Consider the following 21,356-nt stretch of genomic DNA (forward strand, 5'->3'; position numbering starts at 1 on the left):
TTTTAGTTTCATCAGTCATAGTTAATCCCTCTGAATGAATGAATAAATAAAATGAATTAATGAATAAATGGGGCAGACTCGTCTCCATATTAGCAAATAGTCTCTGTGTCAAATCGAGACTTGGAAACTGTTATTTTACATGTATTTCATCTCCTCTGTCTCTTCTTCCATTTCTCTTTCTATATTTTCTTATGGGATGTTGTGATGTGAAAAAAGTTATGTTTGTCTAGGGTTTTCATGGCAGCCAGTTCCCTGTTTTCTCAATATTGTTTTAAAGTTAATAACCTCTGACAATTAAATATTTTATTTTCAACTTTGAACTTACCCCACCAACATGCTCTTGTTTCCTGGGTGTGAGGCTGATTTGTATGATTATGAATTGTTAAAGCAGCATGAGAATATAAGCCAGTAGCAGAACATCCATTACTGACAGAGAATAATCTCAGCTACAGTGAACCTGTCTAAATGAGGCTAAATGACACAATGCTTCCCCCTAGTGGACAATATTGATGTTTGCTGCTAACACTGAACAAAGTCTTTTAAAAACGGATTACCTCCATCAAGGAGGTTACGTCTTCATTGCGTCTGTCTGCTTGCAAGATTATGCAAAAAAACTACTGAGCCAAGTTAAATGACACATAAGAGGTGGGGTTTGAGCCAAGGAACAACACGTTAGGTCTTTGGAGTGCATTTGATTCGGGGGCATTTCCAGGAATATCTTTTCCCTTTCTGGAAAAATTGGGAGATGGGGAGTTAGCATTGGAGTGGGATGGTGCCCTTCAAATCTAAACAAGTGTCAAGAGACAGAAATGAAGAGCAGTAGTAGCAGCTAGGAATGATCCTGTACAGCATTAGTTAAAATAAAAACTGTCTTTATTGCTGATTGACAGCATATTAATAATCTTCCTGCATATTTGAGACCGTGACTGTAATCTCACGCATTTTGTCCATTTTCATCAATGAATAAGGGGAAAAAAAACTTCAATTTGTTGATACTGGATGAGGATCCACAACAACATTGCCCTGTTGTTCTGCTGCAGCCAGTCATTTTACATGTTGTTGGTTTTCTGAATCGTTGGCCTGCAACACAAATTTTACTTTGCACCAAAGTCCAATGAAATGCCATCATGTAATGACGAAGAAAGGAGGAACTGAGTGAGCCAGGTCATACAACATCAGGGGGGATTCATGTATCTTCATCTGGTGTTTGCCATCATTGTATAATAAATACATAACTGGATCTACAATAACACTGAAGTCACACTGCAGCGTTTTCCTGAAACAAAGGAAAACATGAATGACATACTATCATCATACCACATGATCTGAAGCAACTTGTGCAAATACATGCAAGCAACGGCCTCAAAAGACAAATCACAATGGTAGTTTTCAAAATACATTACCATCATGATTATTTTATTATCAAAAAGGCATTACATCGCTTGCTTTTTAAATCTTTTGGAGGGGACAATGAAATAGTTACTATGATCTGTGAAAAAAATAAAACAAAACCAACAGAATGACCATTACAAAAAACAAAGAGTATGCAGTGTCTGGTTTTTGGAGGAACCCAGGAGAAGACCCAATGATTAGCTTCCAATCATCTGACAAAAGTTGGTCACTCGGACCCTAAAAACAAATATCATGCGATAAATTCAGTGTACTACATTTTCTCCAGACAAGTCTATATCACATTTCTTTCTATACAAGTAAACACAATCATACATATTGTCCTATTTTGTCTTAGGGTGGATCGCTTTCATTTTAAGGTGCTGGTTAATTTTGGGTCACAACTTTTTTTTAATCTGTCAAACATTCATGTAACACGAGTACCCTTCTGTGTGATGGTGGAGGGGGCTGCTGTTGGGCAGGTGGGGTCCAGTCACATGACTGGACCCTCGGTCCTTTGTAGTCTTCCACACAAACGCAGCAGTTTTCCACATCTGCACCAAAAAACAAAGTCTGGGAGGAAAGAGCGACTCCTGCTGTCAGCCTGCCGTCGCTCTGAGGTTCCCCTGCAGTGACCAGGAGTACCATCGCTTTAATTAAAGTCAGTCTGTGAGAAATAAAAATACAGCATTCTGTGGAAAGGGAAGCAGCTCTCACGGGAGAACACAGCAGCTTTTTTTCAAACCTAGGTTTTATAAACAATCCAAACACTCCCTCAAATATTCCTTTGCCCAGTTTCCCTGTGTCACACGGAATGCAATGGATTGGTCAGAAAAAAAATACATATATATATATTTATTTTTGAAAACTCCTGTAGGATAAAAAACTAACATTTTAACAGAGAAATAAAGTTGGATTATCTACCCCTTATTTTGTTCCTGCATTCCATCACTACAACATATGATCAGTATGAATTAGGAGAAAAATTGAACGGATCCTAACTGATATGACAAGATGAATGCAGCCAAATGTCGGGAACATAACTGGATTTCAAATTTATTGAAAAAAAACAAAAAAAAACAATGCAGCACCATGAATCGTAAGACCTGTATGTCTCAAGTACAATATCAGAAGTCTACAGTGGAGTCGTCCTAAAATGAAATCAAAACAGTCCAGTGGGGGTGAGAGAACAGAAGATAACAAAAAAACAACAACAGAAGAGTGGAACGGACAGAACCGTGAGGAAAAAAGAGCTGCGTCATGTTTAGTGAGAGAACATGGAAGCTGGTAATCATATGGAATGACCCTATTAAAGGAAACGCCCCTCCTCCTCCTCCCCATGCCTCGAATATATCTCGAGAACGGATGATTAACAATTTGCCTCTGCTTGTAATATTTCCCCCTTTTCCTAATCAATCACTTTTACCGCAGCACAGACTCATTTATATGCATCTCGGCATTTATCCAACCTCGGTGCCATGACAACAGGTACACTTTTTATAACTTTGTACAGACATTTGTGAGGATGTTTTGGCTTTTGACATTAGAGAGCCTGTTTGCACAGTCCGGCACATCAGCGAACACTAGGGACAATTTCAAGTTACATGTGATTTCTTGTTGTTTTTTCTGTGTGTTCTATCTAAATTGCTCTTTCCACTGATTCCATAATGATGTCCAAAGTCAATGATTAGCTTTGTGCAGAATGTGGTCATTTGTTTTTTTCTGAAAATAAAGAAAGAAAAGACAGAAAAAAGAAAAGGAGAAATCCTTAAAGAAGTCCTTGCTCCTCTTAGGTCTGTACATTTACCCTCCTCACACTCCCTGAGCCCCATTTCACCACAGCTTCAGGGGCTGAGGGGGTACACAGCTTCATACACACTCACGCGCTCACACACACAAACACACTTGAACAAGGTCCTAAAAGCTTCCTGACTGTGTCCTTACTCCGGGTCCCTGGAGGGGGGAGTGCTGGAACTGGCTGAGGCTCGTCCCTCTCTGTGGGTAGTGTGTCGATCCAGAGGCCGACAGCAGCCTTGAGCTGGCCTGCAGCGTTGCCTGGCTCGGGCTGCCCGATTTCAGGCTGCGAGACGCCTGCTGCTGACTCCCTCTGGAGGCCAGGGTGCCCAAGTCTATTTTAGTCTGCCCATGGGCCCTGGGTCCCGGGGCGGGGGCCCCTGCAAGCCCACTGTTGTTCAAAAGACTTGCTTTTAAGTGGCTGCTGCCGTAGCCATGGGCTCTGTCCGCGTTACTGCTGCTACTCTGCTGGTGTAGAGACCCTGTGGGCGGCCGCGAGTCTGAGGATGAGGTGGCGGTGGGGGAGTGACTGGGGTAGGTTGATGGAGGGTGGTCCTGGGAAAGTCCAGGGTGGGAGGGATGGCGTGCGTAGAAGCTCTGGCCTGATGAGGGACTGAAGGATCCCGGGAATGGAGAGGTGGAGGTCTGCTGGCGGAGTGACGGGCTGTCAGTCTGCCGGTGGCTTTCTGATGACTAAACACAAAGAGACACACACTCACTAATTTGTGGTAATGACACGGGTTGAAGGTAGATTTCATGTCATAGAGAGAAGAAGGTAATTGTGAACGAAAGACAAATGTTTAAGCTATCAATCCTGCCAAACTGCACTCAAGGCATGATCAAAATACACCTGCCTTTAATTACAATGTTGAATCAAGTCTTGAACACAAATATCCAAATATAGCAAATACCCAAACACTGATTGAGGAAATTGATCACTGCATACAGTGTGTCTACCTGGTGCGAGTACACGGAGGGACTGTATCTGTGGGGACTCTTCATGGGAGAAGCCATGGACGCTGCCTGCATCTCATATCGATCCCCATCTGAAATCACAGAAAAGGTGGATCAACTCCAGCGCTAGCCAAGATACAATTATACAGTTAAATCTATAGTTTGACCTTTAGATTTGCAATCGTCATACCAAACTCCTTCTCTGTCGATCCGTCACTCCTCTTGTAGATCCGTTCCATTTTGATGCTTCTAAGCACACGCTCGAGTGCGCCCTGGCCTTCCCTTAGACGTTCAACAGTAGTGGGAACCATCCTTGGATAAGATACAAATCCAAATGTTATCTGCCGCTCAGCTCTGATCGCAAACTAATCAGGAACAATGTCAGACAGCTTGACAGGTGAACATCTTAAACTTAGTGAGCCGTCACTCTCAGGCCCCTCACCACTGGTTGTTGTCCTGGCGCCTGGGCTCCGCAGACGGGCCCTGGTGGTCTGGAGGACTGACCTCCTCTATCTGTGGGATAGGGTTCATGAGTGTTGAGGAAGAGAAGGAGCTGTGTGGGGAGGCTGGAGGCTGCATCTGCTGATGGGAATGGGCATGATGGGAATCTTGGCTGTAGTGGGAGCCAGGCCGGGTGGGGGTGCCACCCAGGGAGGAGCTGCTGCCAAAGGGCTCTGGGTCTCGGCCGCTGCTCTGCTTCCTCTTGCGGTACTCCAGCAAAGACACCTGAGGCAGCAGAGGGAGGAGAAGTGATATTAAACAGTTGCCGATGATGGACGGACACACACTCTGATATGACTTCATGTCATTCATACAGATGTTGGGCCGCTGACTGAATCACATCATTCACAAAAACTAAACTGAGTGATGGGCAGACCGCATGCACCACACCAGAGAGCACTCACCTGGAAAAAGTATTTCACACTATTTGATTCAACAAAAAGAAAAACACCTTTATTACCATGGAAACCATCTCTGACATGAAAATGATACTGTATGCATTCGGTTCCATTACATGAACAGACTTGTAGCCATGAGAAAGACTCAGTGTCTATCACGTTATGCGTTCTGAATTAGTAACATACAGCATCCGAAGCTTTGACAAGAAAGCAGGCAACTTTGAATGCACCACGCCATGATGCAACCACGCTGAAACAACAATACAAACACTCATGTCAACGTCCACACAAAGTTCGGGCACACGCACAACATTTAAACACAAACTCCTCAACAATGAGAATGAGAGCACTCGTCCCAGCTTAATGTTGTCATGACACAGGAGAGGCTTGTGGGAGGAGAGGGTGTGTACATGAAGGAAGGAGGGGGCGGGATGATGATAACGTCCCCGACATGGATGGCTCTTGTCTGAATCCTTTTAATTGTGTAAGTTTACAAAGATAGGTTGCAGAGGAGACAGCAGATCGTAGTACAGCAGGTAAATTACCACAAACTCCAAGTGTCAGTGGTCACATTGACAGGCTGGCCTACAGAGTCTGTGATCTGCGTCACCAGCTCGTCCTGACCTTATTTTCAGTAGCAGAGCTGAAGTTGGAAACGCAGAGAAGGTTTTTAATGGCCCTGGGCTTTTTGAAGCAGGACACTAAAGCAACGGACGTCTTATTTCTTGCAAATGCCATTACCTCTTGGGAAAAAAGCTAAATGAATCCTGGAATAGGTTGGGTCGGGACAGATCCGCCCAACGGAGCCTTTGCTTCTCAGGGATTGAAGGACGCATTTGTGGACCACGTTTCAGGGAGCATTCAAAACGGGATAGCCGAGTTGCACCGCTGTGATGCAATCGATCATCAATTGAAGCCTTCGAAGGATACAGCCCCTGAAGACAGGGCTACAGATTCAGCTGTGTTTTAGGTAACTCTTACATGCCTCTCATGTATTTAGTTGTTATTAAACCTTATAAGAATGTTTTTATTTATCTATTAACTGTTCTATGTAACTGTTTTTATAGATTTATATTTGTGTTATTTTGAAAAAGAAAACTAAGATAAATGGTCAAACTATTTAACAAACTAGTCTTAATAACACCCTCCTCCATCATTTCCACTCTTCCAAGAGGCTTCGTCAGTCCAGTTTCCTATGTATATTTGTGTGTTTAGGCAACCTGGTTGACTGAGGCTGTATCCATACTCCTACGTTTTCATTTCAAAAGGGCTTCACAAGCTCCCAATCAGTTTAAATCCCTGTCTGTAATGACATGCCTGAAAAAACATATCACATGACCACTCACGTACACTCGGCATACGCATGCTGGTGTACACAGGAAGCATTTGGTTGTTAATTGCAGAATTGTTGCAGATTACTGGAATAATTAGCTTGTCTCCTACACATGTAAGCCGTTATATCATTGTCTAATACAGAAATTAACTGTACAACAGCTGTTAGCAAAGACAACAGGGTCACAAACGCTTGTAATTGATTATCCATGTAAATGGATGTACATGGATGTAGCAACATGGAGAATCAATTACATTTACTTCCCGGAAGGGGTTCATCTGATAGAAGGCAGACCAATTAGTGAAGGCTTCATCCTGACCGAAAATACTCAATCAGCAAGCGGTTGGGAGTGTCTGTCACCGTTTCCAAACACCTTACTTTCTGCTCATTCAGACTGAGACAAAGCCTAAAAGATTTCAAACTAAAATGGGGCCAATAGCGTTTCCAAACTTACCAAACGGTTATAGTGGCTCTTAAACTGTGAAATAGTGTGGACGCGAGGAGCATCCTTAGCAGAGTTGATGCTTTTAAAATGAAAACATAGTAATGTGGATCCAGCCTGAGAATCTTTACAGATATCCTTATCTTCATTTTAATGACATTAAAGTAAAAATCTTGATCCCAGCGAGACCTTAAGTGTTAGAACTGCCAGTAAAAGACATGGGACTTTCCCACGGTACCACGGTAGAACTGGATGATCAGTTTGGAAAGAGCCATGGGTGAGATGGAGGAAATACGCATGAGCTTCATCTTGTCATGAACCATCAGCATCTTGTGTTGAAGGTGATGGATGAACCTCGTACTCACTTCAATGAGTTTGACTGAAATGGCAGAAAAAAGAAAAAAAAACTCCTGCTCAAAACTATAGAGTCAGAGTTCAATGTAGGTTTTGAGGAGGAGAGGGTGGGGTGGGTTGTTGTATGCAGATGCAAAGAAACAATATTTACATGCACACTTCTAAAGATGTAGTTGTAGGGAGAATATTCACCATATTTTGTACTGGCTTGTATTCACTTCTTACAGCTATAGCCTGGTAATCTGGCTTCCCTGTCAGCAGACTAATGGTATGCTGGTTGGCCCTCTGCCTTGGAAGAAAAGTGGAAGAGAAACTTGGCAGAAAGTGTCAACTAACAGCGAGGGGGAGGAAGGGACTGAGGGAGAGGGAGGGGGAGGGTCAAAGCTACAGAGTGGACATCATTTCAGATATACACAGGAAATGCTTAAATATGTCATTTAAATGTCTAATGCTTGTGGATGTGTCTGCCTGACACAAAGGACCAATTTATATATTTAAGACAAAGTCAATGGGCAGACATAGAGCAAGGGGAGAAGCACATCATGACGTTCGGCTTGTCAGTTTGCACATATCACACTCAAAATCATTCCAACTTGAGAAGAAAATATTAAACTCCTCAAGATTTACCCAAAAGCAACCGGAAAAAAAACAGTTCACAATCAGATTTAAAAGTCGGAGAACTTGCCTTCCTCTTTTGTGGTGGGTTGCTGGTATGAGGAGGTGTGCCACTTTCTGGGTAGCCTCCTCCATAATGAGGCTCACCGTAGGGTGACATAGAGCCGGGGCCCATATCTCCCATCAGCCCCTGGCCACTTATAGAACTGTGGAAGGACTCAGCAGGGGAAAAGCCTCCCTCGGACAGGGACTGGCGGCAATCGGGGGCCACGGGGTTTCCCAGGTTTGCGTTGAGGGGCGAGCAGGTGTATATGAGGTTGAACTCTGTCCTGAAAGCCTGCTCCCTGTTTTGGGGGTTTAGGTCTGAGGGAGCACAGGACACTGGGTTAAGGGAGCTGGTCCCAACACATGATGGACCCTGGGAATCTTGGCCTGAGGCGCATCCAGGAAGAGAAAGGTCATCTGAGGTCATAGCCACAGGGCTCTCCAAACTGGAGGGTAGGGACAGGTCCGGGAACTGAGGCCGAGGGACTTCAAAGTCTGTCTGAAGACACGGCTAAAGGTAGAAAGGGACAAAAGAATGGAAAGACAAAACTAATCAGACCAATTGGAGTAACCAGTCAGCAGTACGCAGCATGTAACGGTATATAACCCAAGTTAGGAGTTAGTGGCATAGAGCTGGGAACGTACCTCCGGTGAGATGGACTCTGGCCGGTGAACAGGAGACGCCTCAGGGGACGATATGTTCTGGAGAGAAGCAAAGGTTGTTAGAAAACTTCACAGTGTCAAACACATGGTGTGTCAGAAAATATTCATTAAATTGGAAAATAAATCCAGGTACATCAACTGTACTTCTGTTGGATAGATATTAGTGGTAGTAGATGCATGTTGATGTGCACTTACTTCAAATTGCAGTGGTGTGTTGCAGCGGCTTGCGGGTAGCGAGGGCATGGGTGAATAGATCAGGCCATTGGGCAGCAGGGAGCCACAGGGGGTGTGGAGCAGCGGGTGGAGGGAGTCCTCTGGGAGTGGCGGCGTGATGGGTGATAGTGGGCGAAGCAGGTTGTCTGAGGGTGCTGGTGTCGTCTCTGTCGTAAACTTGGAGAGACGCTTCTTAATTGGGGGATTGAGTTCTGAGATTTTAAAGACATAAAGACAGTTGATTAGTGCTGACCTACAGTGGCAAGGAAAAGTAAGTGGACCTGCATGTTTAAATATAGTCAGATCTTCACCAACCTACAATAATGAACAAACAGACTGGACTTGTCAGTAACATTCAGTTTTAAAAACATTCCTATATTTTAGGTTAGATATTTACAAGAAACACCTGCTGATGTGAAACAAAGATTTCAAAAGACTCTGAGATTATAAACTGTATTATAAAAGTTGCATGAAGCTGGACAAAGTTACAAAGTAATCGCTAAAAGACTTGTAAACAGGGAGCAGCAAAACAACACGGCCCTTTTCTTCACTGCACTTGGATATTTATTTTTTAGTTGCTTCCTCTGTCATTGTTAATGGCTGATTAAAAAGAGTGGTTTGGAATGTGTGAACTTTTGAAGTGGAACATGCCAAAAAGTTGCAATTGAAAGTTTGAGAATGATTGAAGTACATTAATTCTACTACAGAATGACCTCAAACTAGGAAAATCAGTGTGCCGCAGTGACCCATTCAGAGCTCAGACATTAACTCAACACAGAAGCCTTGGAATGAGCTCAATAGAAACATTCACAGCAGAAATCTGAGAGCACATCTGAGCTGAATCATCTCAGTATTAAGAACTCTCTCCATTCTCCCCAGCGCAGGTTGTTCACTTACTTATTCAGCCGGCGCTGTGAATGTTGTAATTGTTAACGTTAATTTCCTTTTCACTGAATAAGATCTAAATCTCTTTTTTCCACTATTTGTGGATGCAGCAGTAAATTAATCACCTTGATTGGGTATGTACGTACCAGTGGACAGGGGGTTGGGGGTGGATCTGCTACTGGTACTTTGCTGAGAGGAGGTGGACTCTGTGCCATCTTCTATACTGGCTGAACAGCTTTCATCCTCCACCTGCTTTATCCATCTCTGTGTCAAAACAAGAGTAATGTCTCGTTAAAAATAAAAACTGATACATGGACAAAGGTTCATATAAAAAAATACCAATTTAACCCATAGAATAACAAACTGCTGTGAATAGATTGACTGTATGAATGTGTGTGTGTGAATGGGTGAATGTAAAAGCTGTACTGTAAAGCGCTTTGAGTGGTCATCAAGACTAGAAAAGGGCTATATAAATACAAAACCAAAACCAACCAATTTAACTTGATAAAATACCTTGAGTTTTAAAAAGTCTGGGTGACAGAATTCAACATATTTCATAATAGTGTTTGCCTAAAAGTCTCATTCAATAAAAAAATGTATTTGTATAACGCCAACTATTTAACATAACATACATTATCTCAAAGCACCTGGCATAGTAAGGGGGATATCTTACAAAATTACAAATAAAAAATTAAAACACGTCCCACAGCAAACAAGCAATTTACACATAAACATTATAGTTTGTGACTTTATGGAAAGTTTTGATTAACTCCATGATCAATTTAAGGGCAAAAGAACAGAATATGATGCCTGGCTGCATCACTTACCTTTTTGTAGCAGCCATAAGTGCCATCCATTTGGAGTGGGCGGGGCCTGCGTCTCTCCGGGTTAAAGGGGGAGCCGAAGCGGACGTAGTGTCTGGGTGCGGTGCAAATGAGCGATGAGTGGGAGAGACCTGGCAGCATATTGAGGGTGGTGGCCAGCACCGTGGGGTCAGTGGTTATCCGCAGGGGGCGCTCAAGAAGCACCTCTTGCTGGACCTTCTCCCCTCCAGGTATCTTGTCATTCAGCCACTCTGTCACAAGGTACTGAAAATTCAAAATCACAAAGATGATTAGAAATGATTGACTTGACCACAGATTAGCCAAAATCCTTCTAATTATTGTATGTTAACTGACCTTCTTGGTTTTAGGGTCGCGCAAGTTTCCTCTATTTATGCAGTTTAGACCCTGACTGTCTCCATCAAGTAGATGACCCCCTAGACCGCTCTCTCCGTGGCTATGTTCGCCACCATATGGACCCTGAGATCCCTCCTCATCCAGAGCAGCCCCTTGCTCAGCTGATGACGGCATGGCCGCTAACGCTGCAGCTGCGGCAGCTGCCGCTGCCTGCTGGGCGAGAGCTTGACGCTGCCGCCGGGCCCGCTGTGATGAGCTGGACCGATAGCGAGAGATCCGACTCTTGGACCGAGGCTTTGTAGGTCGAGCAGGTTTAGGAGGGGCAACTGGGGTAGTGGGATAGGGTAATGAGGTCTTCTCTTCAATAGATGGAGCTTCCTGTAACAGAATAGGGCATGATTAGAGCAAAAAAATAAGTAACATTAATGGAATATTAACAGATATGAGTAACTACTTGTATTCCCTCACTGACCATCACATAGGTGGTACGTCGCGTGCTGACGCCTACTCCAGTGCTGTGAGGTATTGGGGTGTTCCCTGTGGGGTTTCCTACCCCGTCCTCAGTTTCTACACCCTCCTCCTTTATCTCTGTTCCTCCCACTCTCCTCCTCCTACTCACCAGACTGTTTAATGTCTATATGAACAAATAGGGACACAAGAGATGAGTGACAAAGGCAGATAATTGCCCTAAAATGTGGTCTTGTGAATGACTGATTTATGACTTATTGGAACTGGTTCCACCTGTCACACTAGACAAAGATATTCAGGAAAGTACTAAAAATGCCGTACTTTTTTACTGGAGATGGGGAGCCCATTTTCATCTACCTCTCCATCCTCTCCGTCATCCACTTTCATCTCATCCATTAGACTCTCCTAATGCACATACAGAGGCAGCACATAGAGAAAAAAACAGAGGTTAAGTACACTAGGTATACTATGGGTACCTTTAAAAACTTAAGGGCCAGTTTTACCATCCATTTGTCTTAAGCTGAAGCTACACACACACACCTCTGCATCACTTGTCCCCGGCTGCTCTTTGGCCTCCTGGTGCTCATCTAGGGTCTGGTTGCTATCGCTGGTCAAACAGCCCTCGATTTCCCTCCTGCGAGCTTTTCTTCGACGGGTCTCGGCACCAATCAGAGGAGAGGGAGGCAGCAGAGAAGGGGGACTCAGAAAGTTCTCCTTGGGGCTAAGGTTGTGCTTCTGCACCGGGCAATTCTGGTTACCCTTATGGCAGGCACAATCCACTTTGTAATTACTGGTGGTTTGTGACAAAGATAAGATAATTAGACAATAAACAATGCCAGAGGTGGAACAGTAACCAGACAGTTTTCAAGTCAAATAAAAGCTTTCTACTGACACCAACATGTTTTGTATTCATATTATCTACTTTATGTCTCTGGAATTGGACTACTTGTGATAGGAGATCAGTACTGACCAGCTATTGAACTCATAGTCAAATCCAATGGTGACCTCAGTGTCCTTTGTGATGTGACTGACAGAATGGATGCAGAGATGGCATATACCCTCAGCAATCATATGTCGGACCTGTGGAAGGCAACAGATGGAAATTTTAGAAAAGAGAGCACCGTGATTTTCACACTTGGAAAAAATAGTTTCTCCATAACTGACACATATATTATTATAAGAAAAACTAAAAGACTGACCTCAGCGTTGGGGGTACAGGACCTTCTGATGAAGCGGGCGTCATTTCCAAAGGTCCGTGCATCTACGCACATCTCGACATCGTTAAATTTGGAGTAAAACAGCACAAAGGGGTAGGGTCTGGAAAAACATGAAGACAATGTTGTCAAAAACTGGAACTGTTTTATTATTCTAAAAATACATTTGAGAAAACAATGGACTTTGAGGAAGTATGCAGCTGTTGTTGGACACAAATACTACACTCACTATAGCCCATTACTCATATACTGTGATGTCTTACTTTTTAAAGAAGTGCCCGTTGACCTCAAACTGTTGTTTGAGCATAACCTTTCCCCGATATTCAATTATGAGTGTGTCTGGTTCCAGGTTCTTGGCTGCTCGGAGGATCTTCCTGTGTTTCTGCACCCTTGTTACCCGCCCTAACTGGAGCTACAAAACACCAATCACAAGTCATTATTTGCATAATATTAAAGGCATCATGAGATTATTACAGAATAGTTATTAGGGTGTTATTATAGGCTTAATTTTGCTCAACACATTGCACATTTTCCAATGCTGCTGTTTTACATGCATGCACTGTGACAAAATAAAGTCAATCAATATCATTTTAAGGAATGGGGCTAACCTGCATCTGTGAGCCCAGCACTGTGTTGTTACAGGCCAGCTCAGTGTGGTTGATGGTGTCCATGGCATCAACAGAGGTGTGGATCTGTGTGGTGGAGGAAGGCGTTGTGGTACCACTCTCACCCCCCTCTTTTGGGGTGGGGGTGCTGGCAGAGAGATGAAGCTGCATCAGTTCCTGGACATCAGCGCTGTACTGGTTTGCCAGAGCCTCCTCATATTGGTCTGTCCACTGGCGGATCCTGCTCTCCCAGCCCTCTGCTGTGTTCTCATCCAGTACGCTGGCCTCTGTTGTAGAGTTCTGAACAGAAGAAGAAACCTTCTTTAGAGGATGAGACAAGGTTAAAGTATAGTAGATGTTCAGACCGTCTAGGGTCAATATGAAATTGAGTAGAATACGTTCTACAACTACTTTCCACTGAAAGTCGCTAAACTCTGCCATTAATCTATCGGTTTCTCTTTTAATCTCTGTGTTCAAATACAAAGTATTTCACAAGAGTCAAATTCCCAATAAATCTTCCCATGTCCACATTTGTATTTCGTAAATGTTCAGGTTGTTGGAACAAGTATGAAATAGTAACTAAATCACAACCTCTGTTACCCAGCAGTCCCTCCTGAAATCCTGATTTTGTAATCAAGCAGAAGAAAAAGCTGTGCTGGGATTTTCACTATATTTATTGATCAGTCACAGACATTTCTTATGCTTGCCATGCTGTTGCGATGCAGCAAAACAATTTAATTATGACACCTGCTTAACCCTGTAGTCTAAACATACATGAACATAAGTGGTTAACTCTAATCTTACCTTCATCCTCATGGACTTCCGGGAACCCTCTCTAAAAGCCTGAAAGAAGGTAAATAACCCAAATCAGTACATTGAGCCGTTAATATTTCTCAGTAAAAAACTAAACTGAGGCTTTCTCGATGTGAGGAGCCTATAAATACACTGGGTCTCAATCAAATGGATTTGACTTTAATGGATTTATAAGTCTTCATACCTTGACCTTTTTGCCTTTTGGTGTCCCACGAGCCTTTTCTGTGCTCTTCTTCCTCTTTTTGGACTTGCTCCTTTTGACCCGGTTGACAATGAGTTTGATGCTGGTGGGTGTGTGCTGGGTGGCGGTGTAGGAGACGGTGGACGGCGACACCTCTTCATCACCACTCTCTGTGGCACTACTTTCTCCAGCTACAAAGAAAACAAAAGTATGTAGGGCAAGAACATCAATCAGTGATCCCAGTTACAAATTGTTAGGCATGGATGAACGAAAAATATGAGACAAATACCCGAGATATTTTCAGTCTTTCTGTGTTGGCCCTCTGCTTCTTTCCTCCTGTCAAGTCCTCTGCAACAACATTGACAAACATGCACTTAAAGAACTGAAATCATTTACACTCAGTGTTTACAGTTAGAAGGAAACAGCATTTCCCACAGTTTCACCTCAATTATTTATGAGCTTCCAAATGGTTTTGCTCTGTTTGAGGTATAAATGTATTGCAGAGTAGTATCACATATTTAATAAAGGATATCAATGTTGAACTACAGATCGATTGATCTTAGAGTTTTCCCTTCTTACCTGCAGTTGTCACACTTGATGAGCAGGCCATCCGGCGTCAGGCTGCAGTGACACCAGCCGGCCACGGCCCCTTCCTCCTCTGAGGAGCTGTCGCTGTCCGCGGAGTTGTCCTCTGTAGTTTCATGATAGCGGGAGCCGAGGACGACGCCGTTGAGATCCATGCGGGGGATGATGGTTTGGGAAAGCGGGGAGGCGGGTGGGGTGGGGGGTGGGGGTGCGCCATAGTTGTGATCCTGACAACACACAACGGAAGACTGTTGCATCTTCAAACAACGGGTGTTCAGGCAAAAAAGGGAAACGGAAAATGGAGACGAATGAAAATGGGGGCAAAAAACAGGTATGTGAAACAGTACAGCTGTTAATAACAGAAGCAGTCTGAGGTTACAGAAGACTAACAGCAGGACAGACATTCTTGGATTCAATCAAACTAGAACCAATCCTTACTTTTACTCTTATTGTTCTATTTTTAGAACCAGGAAGTTGAAAAGATTAGAAAGAATAAATGATTGGATAGATTAGGCGTTATTATTTTAGCTTTCAACATGTTCATAGCTGTAGCAAACTTATCATTGATTAATAGAGATACTTATTGATACTCAATACTTATTTTGTTCAATAAGACATGTTATTGTTAGATTTGGTGATTAGAAAAGACCGGTATTAACTCACAGCATATGGTAGTCCCCGATACCCATGACTCTGTGCGCTCCCACAGCTGTGGTTGTTGTAGTTTTTCTCATTCACGGCAGGACTTGCTTCAACTGACTCAGGGCTGGAAAATTTGAAAAAGATTTCTTTTAGGTATAAAGATAAATGAAGAGCTTTTTTGTATAAAAAACAAACAAAAAACTGATATTTTCCACAGCTTTTAAATTATCCACGCTTTTAATAAATGTTTCAATCAGACACTAGATGGCACCAAGATGCTGAAGTTTCTCTCTGGCCTGGGAATGCCGCAATTGAGGAAATGCAATGTGGGCCGCTATTACATTATGCAACTCCTTTAGCCCTTTAGCTGAGGTCTGGCCAGACACAGAGTAAGCTTGCCTTTTCCCTCTGGTCCTCCTAAGCTGGCGCAGACTCAAATGTCAGAGAAATCAAACTGAAAAATGTGAGATTTTCTACACAGGATTTTTTTTATCTCAGCAGAGACTGTGTTTTTCCCCCTGTGTTAGAATCAGTCTCGTTGGCTGAGGTGCAGAGGAAACTGGGGCCATGATCAAGGGTAGATAGAGAGAGGCCAACTGGATTGCACATTACTTGAGCCTTATAAGCAGGGTAACCTTCAGAGAGGTGGCAAGTGTGTTCTTATTGAGTCAGACTGTGGACATTCCCTCTGACACTACTCCAAACAGCCTGGGCCTGATGTCGAGGTATGATACCAGTCTACCTCTCTGACAGAGCCGGGGTCAGGATGATACAACAAAAACATAACTGGAATGATAACTAGGCTGAGGGTGGCCTGTCCCTCTGGACAAAATGTGCAAATTATTACAGGATAACTGAAACCTTCACTGGTATTATAAAACAGAAATTGCTGTTTCATTCTGTTTGGCAAAAAAAAGTACTGAAATACTTTACCCAGTGAGATTATTCAAACAGATAATGATCATTTCAAATGAAGTAACAACAGCCTTTGCAAACTAGCTGGTAATTTTGAGGACAACAGCAGGCCACTTTCACAATCCAGAATTTTTTATTTTACAAAAACATTTTTGTTGGGGTGTGCATCCCTACACAGGGGTCAGGTTATGGCTTCACTTCCAGTTCTTTTGAAATGATTTGAGTCGCCAGACTGAAGCATCACAAACTGTATTTTGGTCTGATAAAGTTTAGTTTTGGTGAACTAACCTCTTCAGATTTCTCAAGCAGACTGCATAGACAGCACAGAAAGCTGCTGACGGGATATTGAAAGTAAGAAAGCATATTTATCAAAAAACAACTTGCAGTTGTAGATAAATGGGAGCCAAGGGCAGAGGTCAGCTATGTGGCATAAACACTGGACAAAAGAGTTGTTCTACTGGATTAACAGTATAACGATAGGATGAAACTAATTATTACAACAATAACTCTCATACATTTTCTACAGGGAATGAATACTTAAACTTTGTGTATCTGTCTGACTTTCAGGTAACTGAATTCAAACCTGTAATTACACAGGAAAGGAAAATGTTCAGAATTTACTTCCATTGTTTCAGCAATTACTGAAACTGTTACAACTCAACTGCTGTAACACTGTAGGTGATTATTATGAAAAAGGAAAATCTTTAGATCATATGTAAATGTTCAAATGCATCCCGTGCTATCGGGTCAGAGCTTGTGTGCGTGCAAACATGAATGCGGCTCCAGATCCAAGAGAATATAAGAAAACATTTAGGCCACCTGTCACCAATCGTCACCTGTTATTGAAATTGTATTGGATTTGGCTGTAACAACCCCTCCATCAACATGGTAGAACTGGGCAAAGGCAACAAAAAGACTTGTGTTGTAAATAAACTGAATCTTTCTTCAAGTCTAGAGTCCCACCTGCAGGTAACATGGGTACTTACTCGGATCCAGCAGCCATATCTGAGTAAGACGTTTCAGGTGTGGTGACTCCCAGCGCAATTACTATGCTCATGACGTCCAGCACAGCGGCGCGTGGGAGGGGGGGAAGACAGGGGAAGGGAGGGGGGAGGGGGAGGGGAGGGACAGGATGGGACGGGGGGAGATGGAGAGGTGGGGTGAGGAATCACAGGGTCCCAGCTATAGCAGCAGACCACTCCAGAGGTGGGGTGCCACTGAGCCGCAGCCCACGGCTCACGGTCATGGGGGACCTGGAGAGAGAGGGGGACAGACGGAGAGACCATGAGTTCTACACACATACACAGCGTGGACACAGACAAACCACTTGATGGAATGCTGCTTGACCTCTCCTACCAGTATTTCACAGAGGGGAAACTTTGGAATAAATGAGGTATATGTATGGTGCCTTAAGGTGCCCATATTATGCTTCTGGGGTTTGTTCTTTTTCCTTTTGAGGATCAAAGTTTTATTTATTCTTTAACGTGAAAAAGCTCTGCTAAGTTACAAAGGCCATAGTTTTCCGAGAGAGTCCTGGTTTTTTAAAGCATTTACATAAAATGTACATATAACCTGCCTGACCACTGCTTAGGGCAGAATTTATGATATTGTTACCGCTGCTAATGTTTACAGGTGATAATGAAGCCTCTGGGAAAGAGCTGTGACATTTCCAACTAGGGCTGCCGCCATTAGGCGACGTCATCGATGACATCGACTCTGAAAATGCGTCAACATCAATATATTTTAAACGGACGCATCTTTTTTAAAATTTTATGAATTTACCTGATTTCTAAAACGTTTCATTTCAATTAATTATAACAAACGTTCTTCTTCATATCACTACGTAGCGCATGGTTTCAACTGGACGCCGAAGCGCCATTCTCAAGTGCGCAGGCGCCCGGCTGTTCACACGGGATGCGCATTTCTCAGCCCGCGATTCTGCTTTCTCCGCTTGTTGTATGTAACCCGTTCAATGTACTGGTTTGGGGGTAAATGATGATGGTCTATTTTCTCTCTGTCATATGCTTGTGTGCTTGTAGTGGATGGGCAAAGGGGGACATTTCATTATGTGAGTGGGAACTCCAGGACAAAAGAAGGGGAATCCAAAGAATTGGATGAATATTTGATTAAGATTAAGATACATTTATTTATTTGTCCCAAACACATGCACGCTCATGCAAGAAGGGAAATTTAACCTCTGCTTTTAACCCATCTGGTGCAGGACACACAGAGCAGTGAGCAGCCATGTACGGCGCCCGTGGAGCAGATGTTGGGGGAGTAAGGTGCCTTGCTCAGGGGCACTAGACAGGGTAGGGAGAATCCTCTTGGATTTTTGGACAGATCAATCCTGGTTCGTCTTTTTTTTTGTTGTTTCTCCGTGGAGTCGAACCAGAGAAGAACCAGAGACTTTTTCTGCCCATAGTCCAAGTTTCTGCCACTAGTCCACCGCCTCTGCAATATCATATAACATTTTTCATTAATGTCGTTTAAAAAAATGTCAGTGTGTTCCTGCCGCGATACGCTCGTGGCGAGTGGAAAAAATTGACTGTGGTATTGACCAATGTCATTCACAACAGTTGATTGGCATGTAGGTTTAGCTAATAGGAAGCCCCTATGTTGGTATGTTGTGAACCAATAGGATGAGGCAATGAATGTGGGGGCGGGGTCAGACACAGAAGTGAGGACCCAAATAAAGATGTCAACATTAGTACAGTCTGTCTCACTGGCTTTCCTTGGCGCGGCACTTTGGAAATGAAATGGTCAATTAGATTTTTTTAGAGGGAAATTAATCGTTTAGATTTATCGACTAATTGGTCGTATAGTCTATGGATTAATCGATAGAAAAATAGCAGTTAGTACCAGCCCTATTTCCAGCATGCAATCAATGCAGCTGAAGCATCACAAAATAGTGTGATGGGTCAACCACAGTTTAAGAAACTGCTGCATATCTGCCACTTGGCAAAACATTTTACTAGTGATTGTAGGAAGAGCGCAGCAGATTACATGCGCAAAAAATTGCTAGCATGTACGTTAACACGGACCAGTAAGGAACGGTGCATTGAGTGCAGTTAATAGAAATGCTTTTATACACGTTTTTTTAATGTGATGATGACACAGCAAAATGTCTGCCATGATTACAAAACTACTCACTATCCTCTTTTGTTGGCACAGAGTTGAAGGTCTGGCTGTTCCACTGGTAACCCAGTCTAACCCTGTTTCTTTATGACGATGAATGCAGCACAGTGTTGCCATTAAAACAACTGTTGCAAATCATTGACTAGCAACGCCATCACCAAGCAAATATTTAACCTGGTCCACAAACCTCATAATTTTAAAACAAAACCACTCATCAGACAGTCATCAGTGAGGAAACAATGCAGTTACTTACTGGTAACTGACTCTGAGTTCTCTACTAAAATAGAAAAGGAGAGTATGTTGGAATAGAACTGGAATGCAATGGAAGCACATATTAACAGGGTTTCTTTAGCAAAGGTCATTGACACTGAACAAATGGTTGTCAAGACTACATTACCCCGACACTACAGGGAAACTACCCTCACACACCAAAGGAGGGAGCAAATGTGCTGACTCATGTTGACAATGTGGGAAGCAGCAGAGCTTTGATGCATCGAAAGTGATAACTCAATATAGAGACTGAACGATGGGCCTGTCTCCCATCCACATAGAGGCTTCCAGAATGGAGGGGAGGGGAGGCTATTCAAAAAGAGGAAAAACAACCAGGGGCTTTACGGCTCTGCTAACACTCCCATTAGGATGCACTATCAAATACAACCAGCAGGAGACGCCTTCCTCCCAGACGCCAGGAGAGGTGAGTCATCCAACATGAGGCCCAGCCCTCTTGTCATGTGACCCCCCCAATGCTGGAATACTGACCCACACTGCTCTGCGTTCACTCAGCCACCCTGGCAGACACAGAGAGAAGCAGCAGCCACAAGGCTGCAGAAAGAGGAACAGGCCCTCCTGTACTCCATTCACACACTTAGGAGAGGAATTGGTTTACAGCAAGGTCATCCCCCGGCCAAACACATGCAAATATCCTACTTCACAAAACCCATCTGATCAGATACACCTTAGTACAAGTCCATAAAAGCTAAGCCTCACTTGTACAATAAAATCTGAATACTAATATTCAAACAGTTTAGCCTAAACTGGCTACTTTACAAATAGAAAGCAATCAAAATTGACAGCAACAGGACGCATGCCATTTCTGTAGAGGTCCCCTATTTACAGCAACTGCTGCCCTCACTCTGCAGCACCAAGGCAACCACAGCCAGGCAGGGGACTTCCAATAATGTCAAGGTCAGTTCAACCGTGCTCACTGTCAAACTGAGAATGTCAGCGCCATCCAGCTGGATACACACAGAGAGGTAGCAACCAGAAATGTCACTTAGCTTTTGGTTATAAGAGCAGAACATTCTGCTACAACTCAAATGGCCTCAACAAGAACAGAAACACACAGATGGGGTCAAACAGAGTGAGGGGTAAAATGGTAGAAGTCTTAAGGTTAACATAGGCTTGTAACATATTTAGACATGATGACATGGAGTGGATCTCGTGGTGCTTTTTAAAAAACCACTAACTGTTTATTTTCCCTGCAGACGATAGCTGCCTCACAAAAATAGCCACCTCGCTCCTACCTAACACACAAAGCGAGTCACTATTTGGGCCTCTTCCAAAAGAGCCAGACGGTGAACTAGGGAGGTAAATTCCATACAAAGAAGGAAAGCCTTTCTTTACCTCCTCCTCCCCCACCACCTCCCGCCCTTCCTTGTTCGTTCCTCTGGCCATGAATACCGACTCAAATTACCAGCAGGCTCAACAAAGTCTTTTCACTTCCACTAGAACAGAGGCCATTTTGGGGACAAGGCCAAAGGGGGAGGGACATGCAGACAAAATGAACAGCAAGAAAGACCCCTCTCTCTTTTCATCTCTTTTCATCTCTCGCATTACTCCACTCTCCCTTCTACATTTATTTTTAAATGTGTTCTGAAGATTTTAAATCACAAGTAGATGTGTATTGTGCCATCCTAAAATAAGCTACTTGATTCTCGTTCAATATCTTCATATGTCCCTGAGGTAATATAGTAATCATATTTCACAGTGAGGAGGACGAAACAAATCCAACCATGGGAGCATATGCTCAGCAGT

At 43.3% G+C, this 21,356-nt stretch overlaps 1 protein-coding gene across 2 annotated transcripts; it reads right to left on the bottom strand.

Annotated features, from left to right (window-relative positions):
• Positions 1–1,395: 1,395 nt before the first annotated feature.
• Positions 1,396–17,295, bottom strand: setd5 (SET domain containing 5). 2 transcript variants are annotated; one of them, XM_061069293.1, is made up of 23 exons: positions 17,174–17,295; positions 15,294–15,396; positions 14,625–14,887; positions 14,335–14,393; positions 14,049–14,236; positions 13,856–13,894; positions 13,055–13,351; positions 12,710–12,858; positions 12,432–12,549; positions 12,203–12,312; positions 11,773–12,022; positions 11,554–11,637; positions 11,237–11,398; positions 10,765–11,142; positions 10,414–10,674; positions 9,733–9,850; positions 8,684–8,913; positions 8,471–8,527; positions 7,851–8,336; positions 4,580–4,863; positions 4,328–4,449; positions 4,141–4,229; positions 1,396–3,876 (listed from the first exon to the last, which is right to left on the bottom strand). In XM_061069293.1, the coding sequence occupies exons 1-23, from the start codon at positions 17,242–17,244 to the stop codon at positions 3,307–3,309; spliced, it is 4,488 nt and encodes a 1,495-aa protein (XP_060925276.1). In that variant the 5' UTR covers positions 17,245–17,295; the 3' UTR covers positions 1,396–3,306. The 2 variants fall into 2 exon arrangements, with proteins under 2 accessions (XP_060925276.1, XP_060925274.1); XM_061069291.1 differs by having other exon boundaries at positions 14,055–14,236; positions 17,174–17,279.
• Between the last annotated feature and the right edge of the window lie 4,061 nt (positions 17,296–21,356).

The sequence above is a fragment of the Limanda limanda genome, chromosome 4 (genome assembly GCF_963576545.1).
Source record: "Limanda limanda chromosome 4, fLimLim1.1, whole genome shotgun sequence".
Lineage (NCBI taxonomy): Eukaryota > Metazoa > Chordata > Actinopteri > Pleuronectiformes > Pleuronectidae > Limanda > Limanda limanda.

Coding starts and splice junctions, on each gene's coding strand:
- setd5 (XM_061069293.1), bottom strand. CDS start 17,244: ATGAGCATAGTAATTGCGCTGGGAGTCACCACACCTGAAACGTCTTAC. Junction 14,888..15,293: donor ATCGGGGACTACCATATGCT/GTGAGTTAATAC, acceptor CGTTGTTTGAAG/ATGCAACAGTCTTCCGTTGT. Junction 13,352..13,855: donor GGAAGTCCATGAGGATGAAG/GTAAGATTAGAG, acceptor TCTTCTGTTCAG/AACTCTACAACAGAGGCCAG.